The sequence below is a fragment of the Volvox carteri genome (assembly GCF_000143455.1).
Source record: "Volvox carteri f. nagariensis unplaced genomic scaffold VOLCAscaffold_6, whole genome shotgun sequence".
Taxonomy (NCBI): domain Eukaryota; kingdom Viridiplantae; phylum Chlorophyta; class Chlorophyceae; order Chlamydomonadales; family Volvocaceae; genus Volvox; species Volvox carteri.
This window is the reverse complement of record NW_003307549.1, coordinates 2,139,669-2,165,572: the sequence shown is the minus strand read 5'-3', so window position 1 is coordinate 2,165,572 and position 25,904 is coordinate 2,139,669. Positions and strand designations below refer to the sequence as shown.

Below are 25,904 nucleotides of genomic sequence, written 5' to 3'. Positions count from 1 at the left end.
CAACCCGACATCACCACACGCCATCACGTTCACCGCTCAGCGCCAGCAGTACCTCTGTATGTCTGTATGTAGCTATAGTTCACATGCGACCATCTTAACAAACACCGAAGGTCGTCGTCAAGAAGGAGGGACAGTAACGGCAGCGCGCACATCGAAGATGTGTTTATTATCAAAAGCAGTTCACGAAAGCCACAACAGAAGCTCTACACATGCCGTTGCATAAAGTAAAGACGTTTCTGAAACCTTTGGCAGTAATTCGCTAATATGGCTGCACCCGAAATGCGCCAACAAGGATTCCTAGTTGCCGTTGCCTCGACATCCGCATAACGCACGGTGCCGTGGCGGAGGGCCTTGTCAGCAATTTCTTTAACAACCTTTTCCTTTTTCCAGAGCAATCGGGACCATGAACGCACATGGAGCACAGCACAGAGGAGCACGACACGGCTGACCGACCGACCCACCCCAGCACAGCGCAACATTATATATTCAGCAGCATCATAACTATTATGATAGCAAACCTGCGCCTTGGCGACCTCTCTCATTCTCTCTCTGCCAGCTGACAAGCCCACAGCTGACAACACACTCATTAACCTAGAGACCAATCAATGCAGCTGTCTCACCCATACATCTGTAACACCCAGAAAATCTTTTTTGGGGAGGAAGAAACTGATACAGCGAATGCACACCGGGTGCATGTATGGACCCTGATTCGGATCCGAACCTGTATTGCCCTGGTTCGGATACTGCGCACCGCGCGAGCGCGCACAGGACAGGAAAGTGAAGTAACGGCACAGCAGGCGGGGGGAATGAGATCTAGATATTGAAACCCTGCCCCACCCCAACCGGAATCCCCCACGCAGCCGCCTCCGTACTACCAGCCCCCGCCACTACCGATGAAAAGTAAACTACTATCTAACAGAAGGTACTCACTCATAATGGTAGTAGGTGGCGTGGAGGAGCAGCTGCGTTGTGTGGCCGTTACTGGCCAACGGCTCCAGGGGACCGCCACAGGCAGCCGTCCAGGGGACCACCCAACGGGCCGCCATGCCGCCGGACACCAGAGAACCCGCCCCGCCCTAACAAGTTAGCCACCCGGGCCGATAGGACCTGCTTGTTATGGGTGAGTACCTCATGTTATGAAAGCCTAAATACAGCTCCTGGTGTAGCCTCTCACGCTGCAAGCATCCCCAGCACCATACCAAACCTCCCGAACCTTATCTATCTACTGGAAATGGCAAACCCCCGATCGAATCCCGGCTCCCGCTCCCTTTTTCTCTAAATGAAACAACCCATGAATCTCCCCTTTTCCAAGGGTTGTGGCCCGAGCCGAGCCGAGCATGTGTCGTGCTCGTTAGTATCCCCCCCCCCAGACCCACCTCAGGGGCCTCACGACAATGTCAGTTTCGGCACTGACAAGAATGCGCATGTGCCCCACGAAGGAGGTACATTGAGGATGCACACATATAACAGCGGACCCACCACAACCAATAAACAAACCGGGGGCCGGCAAACCCGCACGCATATCGACTCATCCCTCGGGGCTTCTGAGGGACGCGTTCGCCAACCGGGTTCGCCAAACCTCGTTGTGTTGGGCTCTCAAGTCTCACCATCTCCCCCCCCCAATAGTGGCCCCTAAGGTGGCCCGTACCATAAGGGCTGGCATAGACGTGCGTTGCGTAAAAGAATAAAAACACGCATACCGGGACTCCATTCCTCCTTAGCCACCATACATACATACATACACACATACATACATACATACATACATACATACATACATACATACATACGTACATACATACATACATACGTACATACATACATACATACATACGTACATACGTACATACGTACATACAGGCACTGCTTTTTGTGCAACACCAAGAATGTCAACACCTCACCTCGCCCGGAAACTGCAACAGACTATTGCGTATTAAGATATTGATACGGCAAAATTGGAAGGAACTGCCTGGTGGAGAAACCTGTACCAATAATAATACCAATGCCGATTACCATGATAATGACGAACAAGCACATGTACGGTGTGACTACGGTGTGGTACGAATGGCACAAGGTGAACGTTACGGCACTTTTTGCAAAATACGTCTGCAAGGAACATGCGGCTCACAAGTAGTATGATAGGGCGGCGTACAGCATTACAGCAGTTTGCACCAGAAATTTAATATTAGAGAAAAGGGAGAGGGGGCAGAGGCGGCACCAACAGCGCCGTTCAAAGCGACTTTTCACTCGCCAATCAGCCAACAGGCCTGAGCCGTCGGCACCGCCACCACCACCCTACCACCGCTGCTATTTCCGATGCACATATCGCCCGTGTCGCCGCCGTTTCTGACTCTGCCGTACTAACCCAGGGACTGGCGCCAGCGCCGGCAGCCGCGGCATATTATTAGGGCTTAAAGAGGGAGAGATCTGGTTTCGGAGCCCCCGATGGCCCCCATAACTTTTAGCAGACCGCAATAACTTCCCAAACACCGCCACTACCATCACCACCTGGGTAGACAAACAATTCCAACCCAACCCAATCCACGACACCTGAGGACCCCAGCAGGTAGTCGACTCTACGCCGCCCTCCAGATGCCGCACCAAACATACTGGTGTCTTATTTAGGCAATACGGCAATAATAACCCTACCCCTGCACTGCGGGAACCCCCCACGCTCCACGTCACAGCCAAAGAAGTGGAAATCGCTGTTTGCCGTCAGATTACATCAAAGCCGCTTTTGGCAGCGGTCATAGGTCTCAAAAGTTTGCCTTTTTTCCTCGTCCTTTCTTTAGGCAACATATTTAAACTGAGAGAAAAGAGCTCATTTGGATGAGTGTCCTTCACACCATACCTGGCATAATAAGAGGGTGAACCCCGGACCGCAGTGTACGGCACCCAACCGTCTTGATGAGTAGTCCCAGGGGCTGACTCTCTTCATCATCCACCAAGGGCCGCCTTCATAAGGGCCCCCCCCGCGGCGATCCCTCCTCCTCCCCCAACCCCCAGGGCTGCGTGGAAGCGACATTACCATAACCACCACCACCACCATCATCATCATCATCATCATCAGGCTTCCAGAATGAGACACACACAGGGTTTAGAAAAACGCAATTGATCCGCAAAGAGGACGCAATTCCTAAACACCTCCTAGACCACACCTGAACCAACCATAAAACCCCAACACGGACTCATCGTACTTCCGTACGTTTGTACGACATCTCCTTTCCCCTTCTTTCACCCTCGGGGCAGGCGAAAGTACATTCACATTTGCCCCTCGATCACCTGGCCGAGCCCCAGACCTGCTTCCAATACTCTGTCAGGGAGTTGCTGAACCTCAACAACATCCCGCCGCCGGCACCGTCCTCATGCTGCGGTTGCTCCAGGCGGGCAGCCAGCTGGTGCGGGTGCTGCATTTGCAACCCGCCGCTGCCGTTGCAACCCCCGTGCAGCAAATCCTGTTGCTGTTGCTGGACTTGCGGCTGGGCATGGCCGTAGCCGCCGTACTGCTGCTGCTGCTGTGGTCGCGTGGGAACGGCGGCACCGGCCGCGGCGCCGCGCATGCTCCCGGAGACTGGCGCACCGGTAGTAATGACCGGGCCGCGTACGGCATTATTGGACGAGCTTGACGGCGGCGGCAGTCCAACTTGCGGTAAGCTATGGTACGGCATGGGGCCGGCAGCGCCGGAGCCGCCGCCAGAGACCTGTAAGGTTAGCGGTACAGGTGCCGGAGGGGCCCGTGATACAGCATGTGGTGTGGAGTGACTGAATGAAGCAATGAGGCAGCGGTGGGCGTGTAAGTTACTCGCCAGGACGAGGGGAATATCACGCGGGGATCACGCGGGGAGGGCGGCTTTGCTCCAATGTGATGTGACGTTTCAATGGCGGGCTGATGCGGGCGCGGCAATGGCTCTCTTCTCCCTCACCCAAGGCTGCAGGACGCGCGTTTTGCAACCGTGGTTATGCAAAAAGCGAGATGTTTCAACACCTGCCCGCGGTCGGGCCCCACCTGTGCGCCCGACGGTGGCGGAAGACCTGCGTGTGGCGGCGGCGGCGACGGCGCCGCCGCCGTCGCGGCGATGGTTGCGTCCATTGCCGACGGTGCCTGCAGCGGCGGCGGTGCCGCTGCCGCCATCGGCGCCAGTGGTGGCTGCGGCTGAGCCATCGAGCTAAGGTTGCTCATAGGACCCACCAGCGGAGCAGCAGTAGCGGCAGCAGTAGCGGCTGGACCGCAGTCCAGCACACAGCCACTCATGTAAGCAGAGCCGTTAGCCGCATCCAGCGGCGCCATAGGTGCCAGCGGAGGCGGAGCTGCCGCCGCCGCTGCCGCCGCCGACAGCGACCGCGGATGCTGCTCTCGTGCAGCCCGCGCCTCCTCCTCCAGCGTCGCGAGAACTTGGCTGTCTAACGTTTCCAGCAGCAGGCGGTCGGCATCGGCGTCAGTGTTGCACGACATAGCCTGTACGAGCTCGCCGGCCAACACGGCCGCGACGGCAGGGGCCCCGGCGGCTCCTCCGTCGCCGCCGCCGCCGCCACCGAGCTGCTCCTCAGGGCCGCCGCTGTCAATCACCATAGCTTCCGCCGCCGCCGCAGGCTGCGGCAACATCACCCCCGCCGCTGCCGCCCTCTCTTCCGCCGCCCGCTCCGCCGCCTCCACCTCCGCCACCGCCGCCGCTGCTGCCGCGGCAATACTGTTGTTGGCGCCGAGGTTGGAGGAGCGCCGGCCGAAGGACATCATCTCCACGAAGGGCCGGAAGACGCCGCTGACGCCGCGCTGTAGCTTCTTGCTGGTGGGTGTGGAGGTCTGGGTGACGGGCGAGCCCTCCTCCCGACTGCGCTTCCCTAGCAGCCACGAACTCGACATGCTTCCCTGCAAATATAAACAAACAAACAAACAAAGGAAACGAAACTAGCTGTGGGGCCGCGGAAAGTTTCACAGCCACAGAGCGCTGTCAGGCCTTCAAGCCCAAGGCTCCCTCCTCGTGGACCACCAGGCTCTCTCGGGTAGGGGAGATGCGCGGGGGGGTGGGGTCTACTCTACCCGGTGCCCTGTGTGCCACCAGTGATCCCACAGCGCTCCACAGCCAACACAGACCAGCCGACGTGTACGGACTCGGTGAATCTGATTGCTGCTGACGGGCGCGTGTGCTACTAGAGATAGATCCGCTCCAAAAAGCCGCACTTTATGAAACGCACAGACTTCAAACCCGGCTAGGTAAGGGAGGTCGCCATTTCATGCGTGAGGACGGGGCACAGGGACACTGAGGGTGGCACAGAGCCCTCCCCAGTCGTTTCGCGGCTCAAATCCCCAATATTCCCCAATACTCCCCAATACTCCCCAATACTCCCCAATACTCCCCAATACTCCCCAATACTCCCCAGTAATCCTAGAGTCAGTGGAAAGCACAACTCGGAGCGTGAAGCTTACCAGTCGTTGCAGCTGCTGCCGGAAGGGGTTCGGTCCGTTGTCCGGCGACCCCATGTCGGCCGCACCCAGTCTTGGAGACCTCGGATTGGAATTCAGGCGGCCCCAGAAACCACCGCCGGGGGCGGGCAAGGCCGTTGTGTGTGGCACCGCACCGCCACCGCCACCGCCACCGCCCGCCGACCCCGCCGCGTCGCCGCTGCCGCTGCCAGGGGCGGCGCCGCCACTGCTGGTCATCATCGTTGTCGGCGGCGCGTCGGGGCCCGGCGGCGCGTCCGCATCCGGGTTGGCCCACGACCAGAAGAGCTCTCGGAGCCGCTGCATGGTGGAGCCGCGGCTGAAGAGGCGGCCGATGAGGGAGCCGCTGCCGCTGCCGCTGCCACTGCCGCTACCACCACCGGCCACGCCTGAGCCCTGCAGGCGTATGCATGTGTGCATGTGGTGGTGGTACAGGGTAAAGACAGGGAGAGCACCCCCTTACGCGACCTGGCCACCTTTCCCCCGTCACGTGCCCCGACGAACTTGACTACATCTGCCTTGGGGTACTCCGACTCCACCTGCCTTACCTGTATTTCGCCCGTAGGGCTGACGCCGCCGACGCCCTCACGAACCCCCACATCGCCGCTCTCCAAAATGGTTCCCAAATCCGGATTGACGCCGCCGCCGCCGCCGCCGCCGCCCAGCTGTCCTGCATCCGCCATGCGGCATGCGGCGAACTGGTTCTGGAGGCCCTCCGGTTCCGTGGGTAGGTCTGGAAGCTCGTAGTGGCGAGTCAGAGAGATGACGCGCTCGCGTGTACGGAAGGGCTCCGGCGGAGGTCCCGGCGGCAGGGCCTGCTGCGGCTGATGGACAGCTGGAACGTGAGCGGTCGACGGCGGCGACGGCGACACCTGTGACGGGGCCTGTGATTGCGGACGCTCGTCGAGGCGCTCCGGGAAACGCGGCTGCGGCGGCAGCACCGGCGGCGGCGGCGGCAGCATAGGCAGTGGAGGTGGCGGTGGCATTGACGGTGGCGGGGGACCCGCCACTGCCATGTACGGATCCGATGATGGCGGCAGCTGCTGCTGCTGAGGCAGCGGCGGCGGGCCGTTTATATACGGCCCGTTTGGCATCTGCTGCGCCGACGGCTGTGCTATCGCCATGGCCGCATCCGGCGGCGACATGGACTGCTGTTCCATTACGTGGCACTGCGGAGGTGACGTGTTCGTGTACGGCTGCGTCGGCGTCGAGTACGACGGCGGCGACGTCGACATGTAAGTCTCCTGTGGCACCGCCGCCGCCGCCGCCGACGGGTCTATGTACGGCTCAGCATGCTGCGGCGAATATGGCGACGATTGCGGCGGCGACGCCGAGCCCCGCATATGCGGCGGAGGAGCGTTGTTGTAAACGGCCGGACCTGCACCAAGGAGACCGAATGGAGCCTGCGACGACGACAACTGTGCCGCAGTCGCCTGATGCGGCGGCGGCTGCGGTGGCAGCCCTCGAGGCATGGACAGCATCCTCATCATACCCCACGGGGCTCCCATCCTGCGCGGCTGCACCGCCGGCTGCTGCTGCTGCTGCTGCTGCGACCAGGACCGTGGCATGGCTAATGAGCGCTGCAAGTGCGGCGGCGGCGCCGCAGGCTGCGCTGCCGCCGCTGGGTGGCCTGCTGTGTACGGTTGGTGATGTTGACCGTGCGGCGGCGGCGGCTGCGCCGCCGCCGCTGCTGCTGTTCCCTGGTTCGAGGGCAAGGTCGCAGATCGCGATTTCCAGCCTCCGAAGAAGGACAGGCCCGGGACAGGCACTCCGAGAATCTTCGGGTAATGCGGCGCCTGGCTAGGATCCGTCGGAGGCGACGTAGCGTCCGTGAACAGCTCTTGAGGCTGCTGCTGGTGCTGCTGCGACGGCGGCTGTTGCGGCGGAGGCTGTAGGGGGCCATTGTAACAGTGTGGATGGTGCAGGTGGTGCTCGGAATGGGGATGGCGGTGGTGCTGATAGTGCGGCTCGCCCTGGCTGGGTTGCAAGTGGCTGTGTGTGTACTCCTGGGCTCGGTGCTGCAGCTGCTGGTAGCCCTGCTGCTGCGCCACGGAGGGCAGCCGAAACTGAGGTTCATGCAGGTGGTGGTGATTTTGGTGCGACGGCGGCTGCAGCGGCACGGAGGGAGGTGCTGCAGGCTCCGAAGGCAACATCGTCGCGCTCGACGTACGGAATTGATGTACGCCAGGCACATGCGACGTACTTGCCGTACGGAGCTGCAGTACACCCGATGGGATGGACGCGCTGGAGGCACGGTTCGCCTGTACTGGCGCTGCCGGAAATTGCGGCAGCGGCTGCCCTGCCGTACAGCTGCCAGCGACACCCCCTGCCGGCGGCGGCGGGATCTGTACGAGCTGATCCGTACGGCGATCATTCAGGAGCTGTGAGTACGGATGCTGATCCTGTTGCTGCTGCTGCTGTTGCTGGGGACGACGTTGGAGCAGTAGCTGCTCTAGTTGTCGCTTGTGAAGGTAGGCCTCGTCATCGCCACTTACGGTTGAGCAAGCGCCAACAGGTCCAGCAGCATCGCAGACTTGCTGTAGCGGCGGCGCTGCCGCTGTGCTCGCGAGGGGTCGCTGCGGGAAGGGTTGCGGGAAGGGGGCAGAGCTGGCGGATCTACTAGGCGGGTCTTGGATTGCGCTGGGGCCGGGGGCTCCGATGCCCGGGATGCCTTCCTGTTTAGGACGTCCACGGCCGCGGCCCCGGCCAGCTGCACCAGCGCCTCCCACTGCAGGAGATTTGCGGGTGACTTTGGCTTTGTTGCGTTGTCGAGACTCAGAATCTGGAGTGGAAGCCCCCTCGGCGAGCTCATCCGCGTCGCTGTCGCTTGTTTCACTCTGAACGGGCGAAGTTTATAGACGGCCACAACAGGGTCAAGGATTGAGAGATTGAGAGGAGGTGCTTCAATAAAGAGAGCTAAAGAGAGGTTTTGGATAACAAGAAGAACGAATGAAGACAACTAATGAAAGGCACACTTCAGGTGAACTGCGATGGCAGGCCGGACATCAACAGATACTTACGTCAATGGAGCAGCCAGCGGCTTTCTTCCGACGGCCTTTGCGATACTGACGGAAGTAGTCGGAGATGTCTTCAATCCTTCGCATGCCTTTCGAGTGCTTCTTGGTCTCATCCCAAGTGGGGCCGGACCCACCCCAGACGCGCTCTGCGTTCGTTTCATACCACCTGAACCACAAAATTGTTATTCACGGTGGTCCGCCTTAGTCTCTGTTAGGCTTGCGGGCCCATACAGGTCATAGGAAAGGCTATGCAGTGCCCGCCACACATGCCGCAAGCTCATACTAACAGCATTTCGAAGTTTATCACTGAAAGAATAGAAAGGAAGCACTCTAGGAATTAAGCAGGAAGCGGCTTACTTCTTCATCTCGTGCACCTTCGGGCGCTTGTCATGTTGCGCCACATACTCCCGCCACCATACATTAAACTGCACAAATCAGAAACTCTCGTTAAGTAGCTCGTTGGGACTTGCGCCTAGCAGGTGGGGTGTGCGAGGTGAAGGCACGTCATCGGCCATGTTGCAAGCGCACCGGCTCCCAGTAGCCCATCTTCCGCCTCTTTACTTCACGCATTTTAGACAGCGGCCTCCAAGCCAAGCTAGGTGGATAAAGGTGTATTGGGCTGCCCAGACTTTGGCGATTTCTGGCAAAGTAGAGAACGTTCCCTTTATATCTATAATTAAAAAATAGGATGGTACGCTAGAACATAACTGCGAGCCTTAGGTTGAGCAGGGAATGGCACAGAGTTTCAGAGGACAGCCCTTCCGTACTTGCTCGACCATTGGCTAAGTTCTTAGTCTCTTACGGCTGATGGGGATGACTTCAGTTTTATCATGGATGACAGATTACATAGATAAATGTTCCTGAGTTGTATTTCTACCTTTCGGGTGGCGTTAAGGTCGTGTAACGGGGATGCAAGTACCGGTACGGAATGTCATATTCCAGGCTTTGCAAAGGATATCATTGTTTGCTAAGTAGTCTATTAGCAGTCAAACTAACATTTCCAGTTATTACATGTATGTGAGTTAAGGTGTTGGGCTGCAGGGGCTTTCGGGCGCAGTCCATTGCAAGCTCTACAGAGACTAACACACAAATTTTGCAGTGCACAGGCTCTCGTATATTGTCCTTATAGGCCTCCTACCGCAGACTCGTTTGCTGCCTAAATAAAATAGTGACAGACTCGCTGCTATTATGCTCCATGGACTTGTCCAGCTTTGCATAGTTAAAAATCTAGGTTTATGCAATCATTAGCAGCCGGAATCACACCGCCGCAATCGGGATTTCCATGCTACGGCTTGTACTCGTACTGTATCCTTTCTCCATTCAGCTGCCTCTCCCTCTTGCCTTGGTGCAACTTCTAAAATGTTTTACTCTCTTGACAGATCAAACTGAGCATCTAACAATTTAAAGAAGCGGAGAATCCCCTTCAGGTTCATGCAGTCCTAAGAAGCGGTACGCAGGGATACGTACAACGACGGAAATTTTCGAATGCGAAAAACTTCAAATGCGGCATCACGCGATGCGAAAAGGCTAAAATGTGAAAATCTGTAGACGCACACTACCCAAACTTCACCGCAGCCAGCACCCAATAACCCGCAGCAGCTAATCGCGAGCCCTTCGGTCCCCAGACGAAGCCAAGGCGAATCGGGCGGAAACCCAAGCCCATAACACGATTGCCGCGCCACGGACTCCAAGCATGCCAACCGCCTGACATCTGTCATTTGGAAAGCACCCACACAAGCGCCTTGCAACATTATCAAGATATGTACGGCCCTACGGTGGATTCGCGTGTGCAGACTCAGAGTGGGAGTGTTACTTTTTTAAACGGGGATGCCAGGACTGTGCCCCTGTGAATCGCTGCCTTACCACAAACATGGATTGTGTTCTCGGCCCTTTGCCACCTAGCATAACTGCACTCCAGGGTCTGCTCCCTACCAGATGTGGGAGGACGCGCTCCGGTATTCCGATGAGGTGCCCAAGGGTGATTCCTTGTAATGGGGGACAGCGGGACCTGGTCGATGACGTAATCGCTCAGCAAAGTCACGCCATGAATTTCCACTATAGGGTTAACAGTTATGCCGTTGATATAGCTCGCAGACCCCGCAGGAGTTTCCCTCTAGTTACAAGTTACAAGTGCCGTACGAGTGCGGGGGGGTCTGTGAAAGCCGGGGGGGGGCCATGGACTGTAGATATATTGAGAGTTGATTACACCGTACAACTGACGGCGGTGTGGGTCCTGCCAACTAGTAGTCACAGGCCGCAGGCTCGCTGTATGTGGTGGGTCAACCTCCGGCAACACGACCTCCGTTCCGGCTCCCTTGGTGGCTTGCGGGCTACGCTAACTGGATACACTACAAGACCTAGCTCGGAAAGGTACCGTTAACGATGGGAACTCCATTCGCAACTTTGCCGAGTAACCTTAGGCGTCTTAGACTTTTAGACCTAGACTTAGACTCAGGCTTAGCACTCAGACTTAGACTCAGACTTAGACTAAGACTCTGACTTAGGCTAAGATTTGAATTGCTGTCTTGGTTAAGCCAGCTCTTCCCTCCTTCAAATAAAGAATCTTGCTGGCCAGACCCCTCGTCGGCAGCCCCAATTTGGTGAAGCCCCCATATGATTGTGTGGGATAGGAGGTTATAGCTTCGCCCGTGGCCACTGGCCTGGCATCCCTTCTGCAGTCTCCTGGGGTTCCTGATGGCCGCATGGAGGCAAACGTTTGGCCTTGAAACACCACATGCCGTGTAATACTTTGCATGCAAGCAGTCTTGCGGTGCCGTGCTCGTTCAAAAGGTTTCTTTCCCCGCCACCCTTCCTGCTGCTCGGTGTTGTTATGATGCTGCTCTCTCGGCGTCTTCTTGACTGTCCGTGTCCGTCCTCGAGTTTCGTGTGCGCCTTGACCGGTCTTGAGCGGCATGTGGGGCAATGTGCCTTTGCCAGTTGGTGTTTCGGCGGCTCCGTTCCACCACCCGCATGGCCTGTCCCCTTGCCCTTCCCTGAGGGGTTGAGCACGCAGAGCACTTTGCCCCTAGGATTGCCCCTGTCCGACCGTTCGTCCTTCCGTCCTTCGTCTGTGCGTCCTTCGTCTGTGCGTCCGTCCTTCGTCTAACCTTCGTCTGTCCGTCTGACCATCTGTCCGTCTGACCGTCTGTCCGTCTGTCCGTCTGTCCGTCTGACCGTCTGTCCGTCTGACCGGACCAAAACATAATTTACGGCTTAAGCGCGACGTCTTACCCATATATATGGACACCCAACATATAAAGCTTACCGAGGATTCTGTGGAATTGTATATAAGAGAATAAACGCCTCCCATATGAGCATCCATAATGTCCATGGAGATGAAAACGGCGGGGACTGACCGTCCTTCGAAATGGAGACATGGCAGCTGTGACTATTGGCCTGCGCCACTCGTGCATTAGGATTGCAAAGCCACAGCGGACCTGAGTCTTGTGAGTCCTCGGACCTTCATCCCCCGGAAGGTGTGAGATTCGCAAGATGTTACATACTTCTCATTACACACGGTGGGTCCCCCACGGAGCTTAGTTCTATATGGTATCCATATACTTGAATTCATCTAAAATGCGAGATAAAAAACGAAACATCTACCATGTGTGGTATCATCTGGGTCAGATCATGGGTTTTCGAGGGGCCCCGCAACAGTAACGGTCGCAACAGCACGAAAAAAACTCCTTACTAACTCTCGTCTCTTCTCTGCCCGTAAGAAATCTCCCTGTCGAACTGTCACAAAGTGAGTCCCCCGCCTGCCGGGGGACGCATCGCATCAAAAATCCATCCGCGACTGATGGTGCAGAAAAAGACCGCACCGGTTTCGATGACGACTTCAAAGGTGACGACAAACAGTCAAAAAAGGTCGCAAACAATTACTCGTACAACCTACGGACCTTGCATATCGGGTCCACCGACAGGGGCCTGCTTCCTGACGGGTTGCGCGCTGTGCTGTGCTGTGCTGCAACCCCGGAGACCGCGACCCTCCATCCGCCGCTAGCTCCATTACTGCTGCCGCTCAGGCCGCAGCCAGATGTGTATGTCTCTTCAATACGACGTGTCTCGCAAAGGAATACTTCCCGCACAGTGTCCTGTTCCTGACCAGGATCCAATCAGGACTCAAAACCACCCTAGTGGAGCGGACAGCCGCGTGGAACCCATTTGGCAACCATACCGTTATCCGGTCGGTAGCAGTTTCCGTCCCATCACCGCTGTCGTCATTTCGCCATTTTCCACACACACACACATACACACATACATGCACACGTATTCATCAAGAGGACAGGGGATAACGGCACACACGGACACACACCATGTGGGTGGGTGGGTGGGTGGACACCTTCACAAGTTAAGACGCACACACCGGCCATACTACCTTTCTCCTCGCAGCAGCCCAGCTCAGCTTTGTAGAACACACCTCAGGCCATATACTTCCTATCCTGACAGGAGGACACGGCCGGTTCGCATGGGCGTTTGCGCGCACATCAGCCACAAAAGCTGGCTCCGTGCCCCGAAGAGGAGTTCTGGTGAGTTGTGGCAGAGTGGTAAAAGACCGACCCACCGCGCAAGAACGCCGTTCATAAAAAGGAAAGGATATTATGCGTTTAGGAGGATAGCCACAACAATGCACATAAAGCTGTCGCGTTTTGTGATGTACATTCTGGAAACGCACGGCGCAAAGAGGCGACGTCCCGAGAGTTGTCCTTCGAACATAACAAAATACAGCCTCACCTTCAATACCTCGCGGCCCCCCAACACAGATATACACACAGACAGCATATGCACATACACATAAAAGAAGGCCCTTCAGGTGTTCAGCTGTTCGTTGCTACAAGCAAGGGTTTGCCAGATGGGGAACACACACATAGCTGTCAGGACACGAACACTCGCAAAATGTTGAAGTGGGGCTGCCTTTGTTCCGCCCCGATGAAGAGCAGAAACCCGGGTACGCAATATCACGCAGCCTCCGGAATGCAGCACCTCGCACAGGTCAGATATTTGACCAGGCGGGACCCATACATACATACGTACGTACAAACGCGCACACCGCGTGTCCCGGGGTGCGAACACTCCTTTTAGCTTGGAGTGTCAGGAAGACAATGGCGAGCGAGCATGAACACACTAGAAGGCAAGTTATTGAATCTAATCCCTCGGTATCCGCGACACAGTGCTGAATCGGTTCAGTCCCAAACTCGCATTTGCGATGTGAGACAATGGTGATCTGCTTCGTCTGACAGTCCCCAAATCACCATTGACAAAGCACCTTTCAAAGATTTTTTCCGATCTTTCTCTGCCACTTACGATACAGCACAGCTCTCACCTAGTTTGGCCTGGCGTCTCTACAAATGGCACACAGCCTGGCTATGAGGCAGCATTCAACCAGGCTTGGCGACCCATGCGTGGTCTGAATCGTAAGAGCACGGGAATGATAAGAGGCATCCACCCTCGATCATGTGTCCAACTCGGGACGCGTTAGGCGTGTTCGCAGAGCAAAGCGGAAGGAGCCTCGTCCCCACACAATAACCCTGCTCTAAGGCAACCCCGCTACATTCCGCACACCGGCACACAACACCACACGCGCATTAGTATGTATGTCCGCACAGTGGTGTGGCTAGGCCGCGCGCCGAGCGCGCAGGCCCTCAGGCGCTATCAAGGGGGCAAAGGAGGGGGGGACTGATACGCAACAAGTCGTGTGCAGTGCGTCGGAGTTCCGAAAATCGTTAGCCTCCTCCTCCTTCCGATGCCCTCATCCTTGGAAATGCATATCGTTGGCTTTCCATGGCCATCCTCCTACTCTTCCACACCTTGATATGCCCCGGAGTCTTACGCCCTTCCAGCACCGCCCCGTTTATCCCCAGCACTACCCGCCGGCGGCGCCCACACCGCCACCATTACAACCTCCGCCGCACTAATCGTCAGTGCCGTGCGCAACCCCGCCAGCGCACACTGTGCACGAGAGAGTCCGTCTACCTTACCGTATCAGCGTCCGAGCACTGAGCCCCACTTGGTCCAAGATTATGTACTACAACTTGTTGTGGGGTAGTTAGGTATTAACTGAATTACTGCAAGTGAAGGTCGTACCGAGACGGGTGCTTCCCCAGCCTCACACGACCATCATCCCCACATGCCAGTCAGCACCTCTCTGCCGCCACAGCACAATTGAGTGGCCGCGCCGCGAATGGTGCGACGCCAGTAGTTAACTAGTTGGGTGCGGTGGCAGCAGCATTCGGCGTTAGCAGCAATCACTATGAATGAGGCTAATACCTCAAAAGTAACAACAGCAAATACGCTGTCACCGCGCCCGAGTAGAAAATCCGCATCCGGCGCACCCCTGATAGATGCTTCCTAGCTTCCCAGCTTCCTAGGTCGCTACCTATAGCCTGGTTACAATTCCCTTGGGATAAGCACCTGGTGCTTACCAGGAGGAATCGACGGCGCGTGTGGTGGCGCACACAGAAGGAGCGCGTCCGAGCGTCAAACTCGAATCGAGTTCCCCGGCGCCGCCACGCCACGCAGCACCTGCGCATTTAAATCCACCTCGTGGTCCTCGTCCACAGTCGTCGCCGCCGCAACGCAGGCGGCGGTGTCGTCATCGTCATTTCGTACGCATAGAAGCTGCCCATAAGACAAATCGCAACTGAGGACGCCGCTACCCAACTCCGCCGCGTCCCCTACCGTACTCGCGCTGCCGTCGTCGCCAGTGGCACACATGCCGGATCGAGTACTGCCCGACTCGCCTGCATCGCCCGCAGCCGGCGCGTGCCGCTCCCGGCCACGGCGATGGGTGATGTTGGCTTTCCGAAGCGCGTCTACAGCTATGGTATAATCCGTGTCCATGGGTGATCCCGGCAACGACGTCAGGTCGGTGTATGAGCGGGAGGCGCCACTCGCAGGCGACCCATGGGTCGGACCGCCGCGGCCTACCAGCTGGCGCGAGTACTCTCCCGTCCCCGACATGGTGCGTTGTGGTGGACGTCGCGTCGCTGCCATTGCGTTATCCGCTGCGGCCGCCTCCTGCTGCTGCCAGTACTGCATAAGCGGGGAAACCTGCCAAACATGCAGACAAGAGCAATGCCGGGGGAAAGAGAGTAAGAAAGGAGGGACAAGCTGCCAGTTAATGCATCATGCTGCCTGTCGGTGGGTTGCCCTCTTCTTCTCAAATGTTGGTCTTCTCAAATGTTGGTCTTCCCAAATGTAGGGAACCAAACAAGAGTCCCATATCATACCATGCTTGCGCTACCGAGAATGCAAGCACGCGCTCAACACATCCCTTTCCCCTCACTTACTCGGAAGTCCTGCAGCTCCGCCAGACGTGCGCGTACTCGCTTGTCGCGATCCGGGATGGATGCCAGGTCGTCTGCCCGCACCACATCACCACCGGAAAGCGGCGTGGTATCCGCCGACCTCAAGGGAGGACCTGCCATCAGTCCGACGTAGCTCTTAAACCCGCTGTTGCTGCCATAGCCACCGCCCATGCCAAAGCCAACAGGCGGCGCGCCCCCCGTCGAGAAGTTGCACTTGCGGGACCCGGACGTGGGCGTGCGGATGTCCTGTGTGTATGTAACGCATGCGTGCCGTGGGGAGGGGGGCCGACCACGCGCGTTTGTGACTGACCAACCAGAAGGCACCAATAAAGAGCAGTGGGTATGACGGTATGTGTGTGCGGTGCGGGGGAAAGAGCAGGGGACATGAAAGCTCCCTGTTGCTCGAGCAGACGCCTCTCCCCAAGCCGCCGGCATGGAGCCCACAAACTTGGGGCCCCTGGCCGGGGACTGCCTTCGCACTACGGCTCCTCCTTTCCCCAGCGCCAATGAAACTACAATAGGGGCGTACCGTACGGCGGAAAGCGTCCGGTGAGTGCCGTGGAGGCAGTGAGGCGTCTGCCGCAGGAGGTACATTAAAAGCCGCCAATAGCTGCGCCATTTTCTGCCTCCGCAGCAGACGTTTCCTCAGCCGTCGAGCCATCTACAAGCAGAAGGAGAGCAGGCGGCACGGATCGTGCCGTGAGACGTCAGACCGTTGTTATGGCTGCAGACCTTCCCTCCCCTCCTTTCATTCAATGCAGAACCAACTCGAGGGAGCTTTGCTCTTGTCAAAATGCATCACAACCACGTGCAACCCCCTCACCATGCCTCGCCATGCAGCTTGGATGACCACTGCCGCCCGACTGTAAATCCAGTATTGCAGCAAGGCAGTTCGAAGGCGCTCTGCCAGCTGCGCGCCACGCTTGTGTGCGCGCCAAACGCGCTGGATAACCAGGGCTGCGCGGTGAAGGGGCAGGATCTGCAAACGGAAGCACGTGGTTAACGAAGTGCAAGGAAAGTAGTTAAGTACCAGGTTGTGCTTCCCCTGCAACAGAGAGACGTGCGCAAGAAGTATTACGTGTGGCTATTACGTGTGGCATCCGGCTCGAGAAGTGTGTCCGTCAATTGGCATCCACCTCTTGTTCGCTCGTTTTTCGTTTCTAAGGTAGTATTGATGCGCGCTGCAGGAACCACCAAGGAGTCAGAGCGCCCCGAGCCCGGCAGAGCACATGAACCGGAACTGAAGGGGACTGTCCACACGGTGGACGGCAGCGATCCAGTTTTCGGTCTCCAGCTCCAGTAGCGATCACCCCACACACCCCATTCGCAAGACGGCAAGAACATGCTCGCCTCCTCACCGAGCATTTCATATTGCCGCACACGATACTGCACTGCCACTGCTCAGCCCTTCCATCACCTTCCCGTCCCTTTATACATTTCCTTTCCTCGCCTGCAAGTACAGCTGCCGCGCCGCGTAGCCCCGCCATGCCGTCTGGATGCGCACCGCCGCCCGCCAGTAACGCAGCGTGAACAGATACTCCCGCCGTATCACGGCGCTTCGCCAGGTAGTCTGCATTATCAGCGCCGCGCGCTCTTGCCGGAATTCCTGCAACAAAATACGAAATGCACCAGCACAAGAGGCACAGCAGGCGCGATCTCAGCAACAGGAAAGCAGCCAGTGCAGTAAAGCCACATGCAACACGAGGTGGACCACACTAGTAGCTCTACCGTATCACGCTACAGAGCAGAGATGCCAACGTGGTGGAGCTGCCATAGCAGCACCAGCACCAGCAGCACCAGCAGCAGCAGCAGAGCCCTCCACGGATGGTGCATGCGGCGGCTCGCCCAAAGTGATGATGTGTGGAGCGCCGCGGACCCTCCTGTAGCCTTCATGCCCTTCCTGGGCCCCTTGCGCACCTCAACGGCTCTTCGCACCACCACGCCACGCCACATCGCCTGCAGCACCGTTGCCGCCCGGCGAAGGCGTTGGTACCGCAGCCGCTCCACGCAGCACCGCCAGGACTGCTGAATGACCGTCGCGGCGCGCTCCACCCGCAGCCGCCGGGCCTCCCGGCGCGCCAGGAAGCCTCGGCAGTGGGCCTGTGCGTAACGGAAAAAAACATTCATCACGTGCCACGAACCGAAACCACGCTTGCGAGACGCGGCGTGCGTGCGTATTCTAGCCAAGAGGTGCCACGGTTTTGCACATATGTATGTACAACTGTGACACTTAGTGTTACGTCGTACTTCTCAACCTGCTCCGCCGCGAATGAACACCAGCTCACCCGCCATCCCAAGCCGTCCTACCTGTATGGTGATGATCGACCGCCGCAGGCGCTGGTACCATTGCTCCACCTGTACATGCAACAGTGGCACGTGCGCGTTTTTGGACTGACGTAGAACTGGAACCATTTCATAAATACACCTCGCATAAGATACCATGCGTTCTTGCAAACCTGGTTGTGTGCCCTCCATCCACTCACGATGCCGTTTAAAAGGAAATGCGGCACCCACCAGCCTTTCCCCCAATATGTGCGTACCTGGTGTCTCCGCAAGTGCGCCTGAATGGTCGTGGCCGCTGCGTTCGTCGCCGCCAAGCGCCGCCGTTCCAGTGCCGCTGCCGCTGTGGCGCGCAGAAACACCTTGGTGTGGCCTAGGTGGTACTGCGGCCCCGCATCCACCTCGCCGACACGTGGAGTGTCCTCCTGCCTCGCCGCAGTCAGCAACGTCAACGCCGCCTTCCGGAGATCGCTCAGGTCCAGGGAAGCGAGCTCCAGGGATGGCCGCTCCTGAGCAAGACACTCAGGTCCCAGAGCTTGACGTCGCCGGTGGCGATGATGATTGTGATGATGATTGTGATGATGATTATGGTGATTATGATGATGGTGGTGGTGGTGCCGCTGCTGTGTCAGCTGTAGCTCCGCCAACTCGGTGAGCCGCCGTCGCAACGCGTGGACGGGTTCGGGGCACAGCTGCCAAAAGTGTTCCAGGAAGGCCGCAAAGGGGCGCCTGCGTGCGCGGGAAAGGTTAAACCTGGTTTTACGGGATTCGATCATGAGCCGTCACAACCGGGTTTAATCATAGTCCGCCACCGAAAAAGCGCCTGAAGAAGCGGTGATGCAGAGCAGCCCCTGATGTGCATGTTGCTGCAAATACACATTCAAACGCAATCAGGTTCTTTCTCAAGATTTGTAAATAAATTCTTGAATTTTCCACAAACGGTGGCGCCCGTGTTCCCTTCCGTGCGACCACAGCATCATCTGTGTGTTTGTGTGTGAGAGAGAGAAAGAGAGATCTTAGGTTGGATTACTCTCCAGACGTGTAACGGCCCATACGAGCCGGAGGCCCAAGGGCCAGTCTAAGGCTGTCCGAAATAGATAGGTATCATGAAACGCAGGAACTACTATACCTGTACGAGTAGCCCGCACACGCTATACGTACGGCCTCCATGACACCGCCGCAGCGCAGCTGATGCAAGCTGTACGGCGCGTTGAACTCGCCAGGCGCACCCGAAGGGTTGGGCTTGATGCAGCGCACGTAGTGGGGCTGCAGCTGCGACAACGCCGACATGAGTTCCGCCAGCTGGCGGCGGCATTGAGATGAAACGCTGCGAAACTGAAACTGACTTTGGCCGCGAGGACCGCCTCCGGCGCCGCCGCCGCCGCTGCTGCTGCCGGATGCTCCCTCACCGGAAGAGGACGCGGCGGGGACCTCCGGCGCAAAGAGCTCCTGCAGCAGGGGCCGTCGGGATCGGCCCAGCAGGGATTGATGCTCCGCAACCACGTAGTCCCGGTTCTTTTCTAAAAAGTTCTGCGTGCTGTAGGTCACGGAGCCTGCACAGCGACAGCGGCGGCAGTGGCGGAAGCGACAGTGGCGAGACGACGGGATACCGCATGCCCAGACAGTGACGGAAGTGATGACGAGGTCGTTGGCCAGCCGTTGGCAATGAAAATGCGCGGAAGGGCGAGTTGATGAATCGGCAAACGGGATAACCTAAGCCCACCGATGGTGGAGAGAATACAAGGGGAGGCCGAGCTGCTGATCCCGCTGCCCCTGTCCTGCGGTACGCGCCCACCATCTGTAAGTGAACCCCCCTCTCTGTGTTCGTACACGATCTGCCCCAGGCCCTGCGCCCGCACGCCGCTTCGGTAACTTAAGAGGGACACTCCCACCCTGGTCCCCTCTGTTTTCCCCTTTTTGGGGCATCCATAGGGGTTTCACCCAAAGATATACCCTTCGGTGTTCCCTTCGGTGGACACCATACGGGCACGAAGCAGCTCTTCCCCTCTGGTTTCGCCAAAGGGGACACCGAAACACCCTGGCCTTCTCTCCATCGTTCCAGTAGTCGCCTTCGCCCAAACCCAAACCCAAAAACCACATGTCCGCAGACCCCAATCAAGCAAAAATCTTTCGGCCTCGAACCGAGCAAGTGAGCCTCGGAACTGACCAGCGTAATGCTCGACTCCGAAGGCCGTTGCGGGTCGGTTCAGCTTCGTAAAGCGCGGGTTGGCTGACACGGCGGCGCTGCTGCGGTACTTGTGAGACAAATCCTCCGCCGAAGCCTGAAGCGCCACCATAAGAACCGTGAATACCGGGGCTAGGGTTGGTGAAACGAGGGACGGATAGCTGTGTCGATCATGCGACTGGAAACTCGACACATCCATGGCACTTCGCCGCGAGGGCTTCTTATCATGGCAAGTGGAAAGCGCCCCCATCCCCTATCTGCAAAGCAGCAAGCGGCCCTACCCCTGCGGATGACGTGAATATCTACCGCGCCGCGCACCAAACATGTTGTGCGCCGCGTGTGAGGGCGGATGACTTGCTCCCTGTTGCCCAATGCGGTACTGACCGTTACCCCAAAGCGGAAATGCCCCGAGAAAATTACCAGAGAAGGAGACGCATCGGATGGGCACTGGGTTGCACGCGCACCTTTGGAAACCTGCACAGCTCGTCCAAAAGATCCATAAGGCCCATTCGACCTTCCAGCAGATCCAGGACTTCCGCATTGTCCCGAAAAGAGATGTACGACCAGTCCACGCCCTCGCGCTCGTACTCGGCCTAGCGCAAGACACCATAGGAAGCACGGGGTGGAGCACGGGGTCATCGGGGTGCAAAGCGCAGAGAGAGCAGGGGGGCAGAGAGCCGCAATGACAAATTGAAGCATACCGGCGGCATTGCTCATTGTTTCCTGCCCTCCCATATGATGCTGCTGAGTAGATGGACTTTTTAGAAGCAGTCACAGTACATTTGTAACAAAGCAGTTTCCTAACAACCTGTTTGAGGACCAGGGCAAGAGAGCTTACCTGTCACTGTTCCGCACAGAGAGACAGGTCATGAAAGCTAGATGCCATATGCGTTGAGCTTGAGAACTACCCGCTGACTTCGCTACTCGTGAATGGTTTCCTCTACTCAACAAGCAACGCCCCTTTTAAAATCCATGTCGAAGTGTGCACAGCACATGCAGGTAAAGTAATCGTGCACCGCCATCGGCATGTTTCCGTCAACGCGCCTCACGCCTCAGAACATCTTATAAACAACAAATGCAGCGCCCCCTACCTGCTCCCACTTGAATACATGCTGGTTGAAGTGCTGCTGCAGCTTCTCGTTCGTCAAGTTGATGCAGAGCTGCTCCAAATCGTTGACCTGTGCAAAGATTGTTTACGGTTGGCCACGTAAGCCGTGTTATCAGACAGGTTACACGAACGCGCTGTTTGCAAAGTGCGACGTGCCGCTGACATGCACACATGGCAGAGCCGCATTGCTTCAGGCTTCCCGACGCTGTAACCCTTGAGAAAGCCTCGCTACGCCATCCCATTCGCAGTTCCAGGTAGTTGCGATTAGAGGCCCCAAAAAACATATACACGTTCCCTGACGTTAACAATAGCTTCCATGCTCCTCCCACCAAAGGCCGCCATGCCCCCTCACAACCATCCCCGCATAACTCTTCGAAAGCGACCGGGACCCTACCCACATCGAAGCTTTCAAAGCCGTAAATGTCAAGCAGACCGATGGAGAGGTGCCGCCCCGGCGGTGTGCCCCCAGACGACCCGCCACCGGCACCCGTCCCGTTGTGCGCCTCGTCCACGGCAGTGTTGATGGCTGAGACAAGCCACTCAAACAACCGTGCGTACACGACCTTTGCCATGGAGTCTCGCGCGTCCACCGCGGCCTGCACTGACAAAGGCGTTGCAATCGGGCCTGCAAGGAGACGAATTAAGCCATGTCAGTTCGGGGTCATGGCACGGGAAGATAGAGCTTGCTGGAAGGGGAACAAGGCCATTGGTGGGTACAACTATCCTCTGGTGGTGTACGACGCCGGCGTTTGCCGGTATGTGAGGTTCAGTACGATGCTCTTCCCCGTGCTTGTTCGTAGGAGCCCTTGGGTGGTCCTCGTGAGGCTACGTTTCGCAGAACCAATTAATTAAAGCCCAAACCCCCTCCAATTAGTTCCCAAACCCAATTAGAGTGCCCAAACCCAAACCACATCCGCATCCTCAAGGCACGCCCATGCCCCGCGCCCATGTTCATCCGTCGGTTAGGCCCTGGAGCCACGCCACCCACCACCCTTCAGCTGGTCCCTCTCCAACTTCGCACCTCCCATACCGTCCAAGCAATTTCCACGCCCACTCAGGCAAGCTCCCCCCAAGATTTACAGAGGCCATAACGAAGCGCACCATCCTTCTCAGTCCATGTCTTCGTTTAACATACCTTCCGGTGTCTGAATCTGCCGTGTTGTGAGCGCCTCAGCCAGGGGCTCCGGTTCCACACCCAGCAGCTCCGCAGCCGCCTCCAGCGCCCTCCGCCCCGGGGCCCCCGCCACGACGGCACCTTCGCCATCCGAGTCCGTGAAGGTTATATTGCCCAGGTGCAGCACAGCGGCCACCGTAGCCAGCACCGCTGACTGCTGCTGCTCGCTGAGGCCGATGTGCGACATTGCGCGCCGAGTGTGCTGCACGTAGGTGTTTTTTCATTCCATGGAAGCAGAGCGCACAAGGCGTCAGTAAGTTACAACCTGCCAGTTGAGGATACTTGTGCCATAGGCGCACACTTCTCGGGCACCGTTGTCCTGATAATGCATTATCGGGGTTCCCCGTGTGAGTGGGGTTAGTCATAAACGAGAAATCCAGAAATGAGCTGCCGGCGTCCAAAGTCCGAAACTGCTGGAGCCCTAAGCGTGTGTGCGGGGGGTTCGGACAAGCAGCTAGACCGACGATCATACAGGCGCAGGTGTGAACCGCAGGGGCGCAGGCAAAGGGAAAGGCACGTCCATGCTCAAAAGCAGCGCCCCGCCACTGCTTACATGGTACTCCTCCACATTGCACTGCCCGGGTAGTGTGAAGCAGGAGCTTCTAGCCAGGTACGCGAAGTCCGACGCAGACTCCGGCAGTCGCCATGCCGCACGATCTCCTGGGCTTGCACCGTATACGAGCTGTACATACGGCATGTAAATGAAGCGGGCCGCGTTCGGTGTCAGGTGAACCCGAATCAGTATCCCCACGGTCGGGTCAGAGCTGAGGGAAGAACCGGAACGCACCAAAACCGCTGACGCACTTGCTACAGAAACGGGGCCTGTTAAGTACGGCTCCCCAGCGTGTTGCAACAAGTTTCCTCAAATGTGGTGACCCCGTTGCACAAATCGCACAGCATCTTTGACGAGGTCTGCAAAACACCCCTTGCAGCCCACGAACAAAGACACGCAAAACGCCAGCGATTCGCTGGGCGCCCTCCGGTCCCGGTCCCCTCAACCTCCTCTCAATCCCCAGGCGTTGCTTTTTGCATAAGGTCCGTAGTCGTTCCTTGTAAGACTGCACCTTCTCCATTCCCCCAACCCTAACCAAACGCTGCTACGTTTGGCAACCCTGATCCATCTCTCTTGGTAAGCTAACGTCAACCCCAAAGCCCTACCTGGTAAAAGATGTGGAAGGAGCGTTCCGGGTTGTTCACCGCCACCACCCGCGAGCGCTCCAGCAGGTAAGTCCTCACGGCCGCCCCCGTGACCATGCCCCCAGCTGCGGGATCGAAGAAAATCTCCACGTACTTCCCGAACCGCGAGGAGTTGTTGTTGCGCAGGGTCTTTGCGTTGCCAAATGCCTCCAGCAAAGGGTTCGACTCCAAAATCTACGATGCCCACGCCGCGTGCAAAAAGTCATACCACCACACCGGTACAAGCTGCGACGAACACACCACCACTCCCACACGCCCAGAACCACAAACCCGAACGTCATGACCACTGACTACCATGTGGCGGCAAATCACCCATCCTTCCTTGTCGCCCGTTTCGCCGCCGCAGCACTCCGCTTGAGCAGGAAAAGACATTTAGCCCCTTGCCCGCCCCGTGCCATCTTACTTCCCCATATACCGTCCAAATGTAACATGGCACTAGTTTTCCTGGCCGGTTGCAGTTCAACGCCCTCCTCAAGCGAAATTAACGTTGCCCTGGAAGGGCTATAATCTGGGATGGTTCTCTACGTTCTCAACCCACGCCCAGACTCCCAAATCCCGTGTTGCCTCATTCAGGAGCCCTGCTAAAGAAGGCGGAACTATATGAAAAATCTGCCCATGTAGCTCCGAGCAAATTAGTCCTTAGGGCCTGAGCCCGAAGCGGGTCCTACTGCCCCAGCTCAAAGCACATGAATCATTGCGGCCCAAGGACGCCACTGCCACGCTGGCCCCCCTTGCCAGTCGAGTCCCCACCTTTTGTTCAACGCCAGATACGCCCGATGACTGAACTGCCCCAGCTCCGCTGTGCCTGGAACTACTGTGCTGCGCTCCGAGGTGCGTCAGGCACGCCATGATCAGCTTCGCTGTCTCCGTCTTGCCAGCGCCGCTCTCCCCGGTGACCTAATACATGCCCCACGACCATGATTATGGTACACACGTGACAACAATAGCGGTGAACCACAGTTTGACCAATACAAGACCCAAATGCAAACCCTTTGCAGCCCGGCCCCATAAGCGCCAATCCACTTTTCTGCTAAAACATCACCCGCGACCTCGATCTGCGTTCCCTGTTACTGTGCACGCACACAACCCAGATCGCCTTGTCATTCCCCCTAATTACCCAGATCCCCATTCCTTGTAAGCTAAGGGAGTAACAGTCCTGATGTACCACATTTGGCCGTCATCATCCATCCAACATGCGCACCAGCCCTCGGTAACAGAACCCTGCGCATATGCCTTCACGCACGATGCGCCACGAATGCCAACCTACCAGGATGGCCTGTCCAGCACCGTCCCGTATCATGTTGCGGAAGGCAGCGCACGCGGTCGCATAAACGTGTGGCGGCAGCTGCTCTCGCGGTGAAGAGCGGTACTGATCGATTACATTTGCGCCGTACAAGTGGGGTACCGGCCTGAAAGGGTTGACTGCTATCAGAATGCTTCCTGTGTACGTGTAGATGTCGCCCCGCTTGTACCGGCTCTGCAAGAAGGTAGCAACCCACATGGTAAGGCAATACAGTATAGCTTTCCTTAAGTGAGAAGGTGCTCGTGAACGCCGCAAGGAAGCATGCACCTGCCAGTGTTAAGGTGCTGACCGCAGGGTCCAAGCCCCTTGCGTGGGAAGGGCGGAAGGTGGGCCTTACGAAACGGGTTTCGTACCCCCCCTTCGCCGGAAACGAAGTCCACAGGATGGGTCATGCGTTGACGCTGCAAGCAAAACCTTCGCACTCCGGTAATGCATAGTGCCTAAGTCCCCCTTGGCTCCCTCTGCGCCCAAGCGGGCAACTAGCTGGAATCTCAGCGCGTCTTCAAACCCAAATTCCAATAGAACTTTCCTTACCTGCAGGTTCCATAATACGCCAGGCTCATGCAGGAAAGACAGCGCAGTCATGTCCTGCAGGGTACGCAAAATGCCAGGCATGCGATGGTTTCATCGATCAACTGTGTTTTGGATAGTAATCAATTGTTAGGGTTTAACTGTGATTCGTGATAGCAGTTGTCCCCGGCACACCCTCGACGGAAAGCTAACAGACGGTTGCGAGCGACAAGAAGCTCCACACTTGGGGGGCTTGACGGTATAATTGAGGCATTCCTCAATGCTACCTAGTAACTCTGGGATACAGATAACCAGGCTAAAGTGACACACCTCAACATCACCGTTATTGCATATGTGTGCCTGCGAGCTGTCCAGCCAAACCT

At 57.4% G+C, this 25,904-nt stretch overlaps 2 protein-coding genes across 2 annotated transcripts; both read right to left on the bottom strand.

Annotated features, from left to right (window-relative positions):
• Positions 1-3,278: 3,278 nt before the first annotated feature.
• On the bottom strand, positions 3,279-8,878 carry VOLCADRAFT_87818 (uncharacterized protein; the record flags this gene model as incomplete). Its single annotated transcript, XM_002947381.1, has 7 exons — positions 3,279-3,701; positions 4,007-4,867; positions 5,426-5,836; positions 5,989-6,312; positions 6,604-8,016; positions 8,461-8,623; positions 8,832-8,878. 7 exons carry the CDS (start codon positions 8,876-8,878, stop codon positions 3,279-3,281), a joined length of 3,642 nt encoding a protein of 1,213 aa, XP_002947427.1.
• Positions 8,879-17,193: 8,315 nt separating this feature from the next.
• On the bottom strand, positions 17,194-25,626 carry myoB (type XI myosin heavy chain MyoB; the record flags this gene model as incomplete). Its single annotated transcript, XM_002947380.1, has 15 exons — positions 17,194-17,370; positions 18,305-18,473; positions 18,714-18,773; positions 19,174-19,389; positions 19,465-19,597; positions 20,212-20,326; positions 20,694-20,822; positions 21,321-21,407; positions 21,736-21,962; positions 22,473-22,713; positions 23,065-23,193; positions 23,670-23,882; positions 24,495-24,605; positions 24,976-25,185; positions 25,546-25,626. The coding sequence occupies 15 exons, from the start codon at positions 25,624-25,626 to the stop codon at positions 17,194-17,196; spliced, it is 2,298 nt and encodes a 765-aa protein (XP_002947426.1).
• Positions 25,627-25,904: the final 278 nt, after the last annotated feature.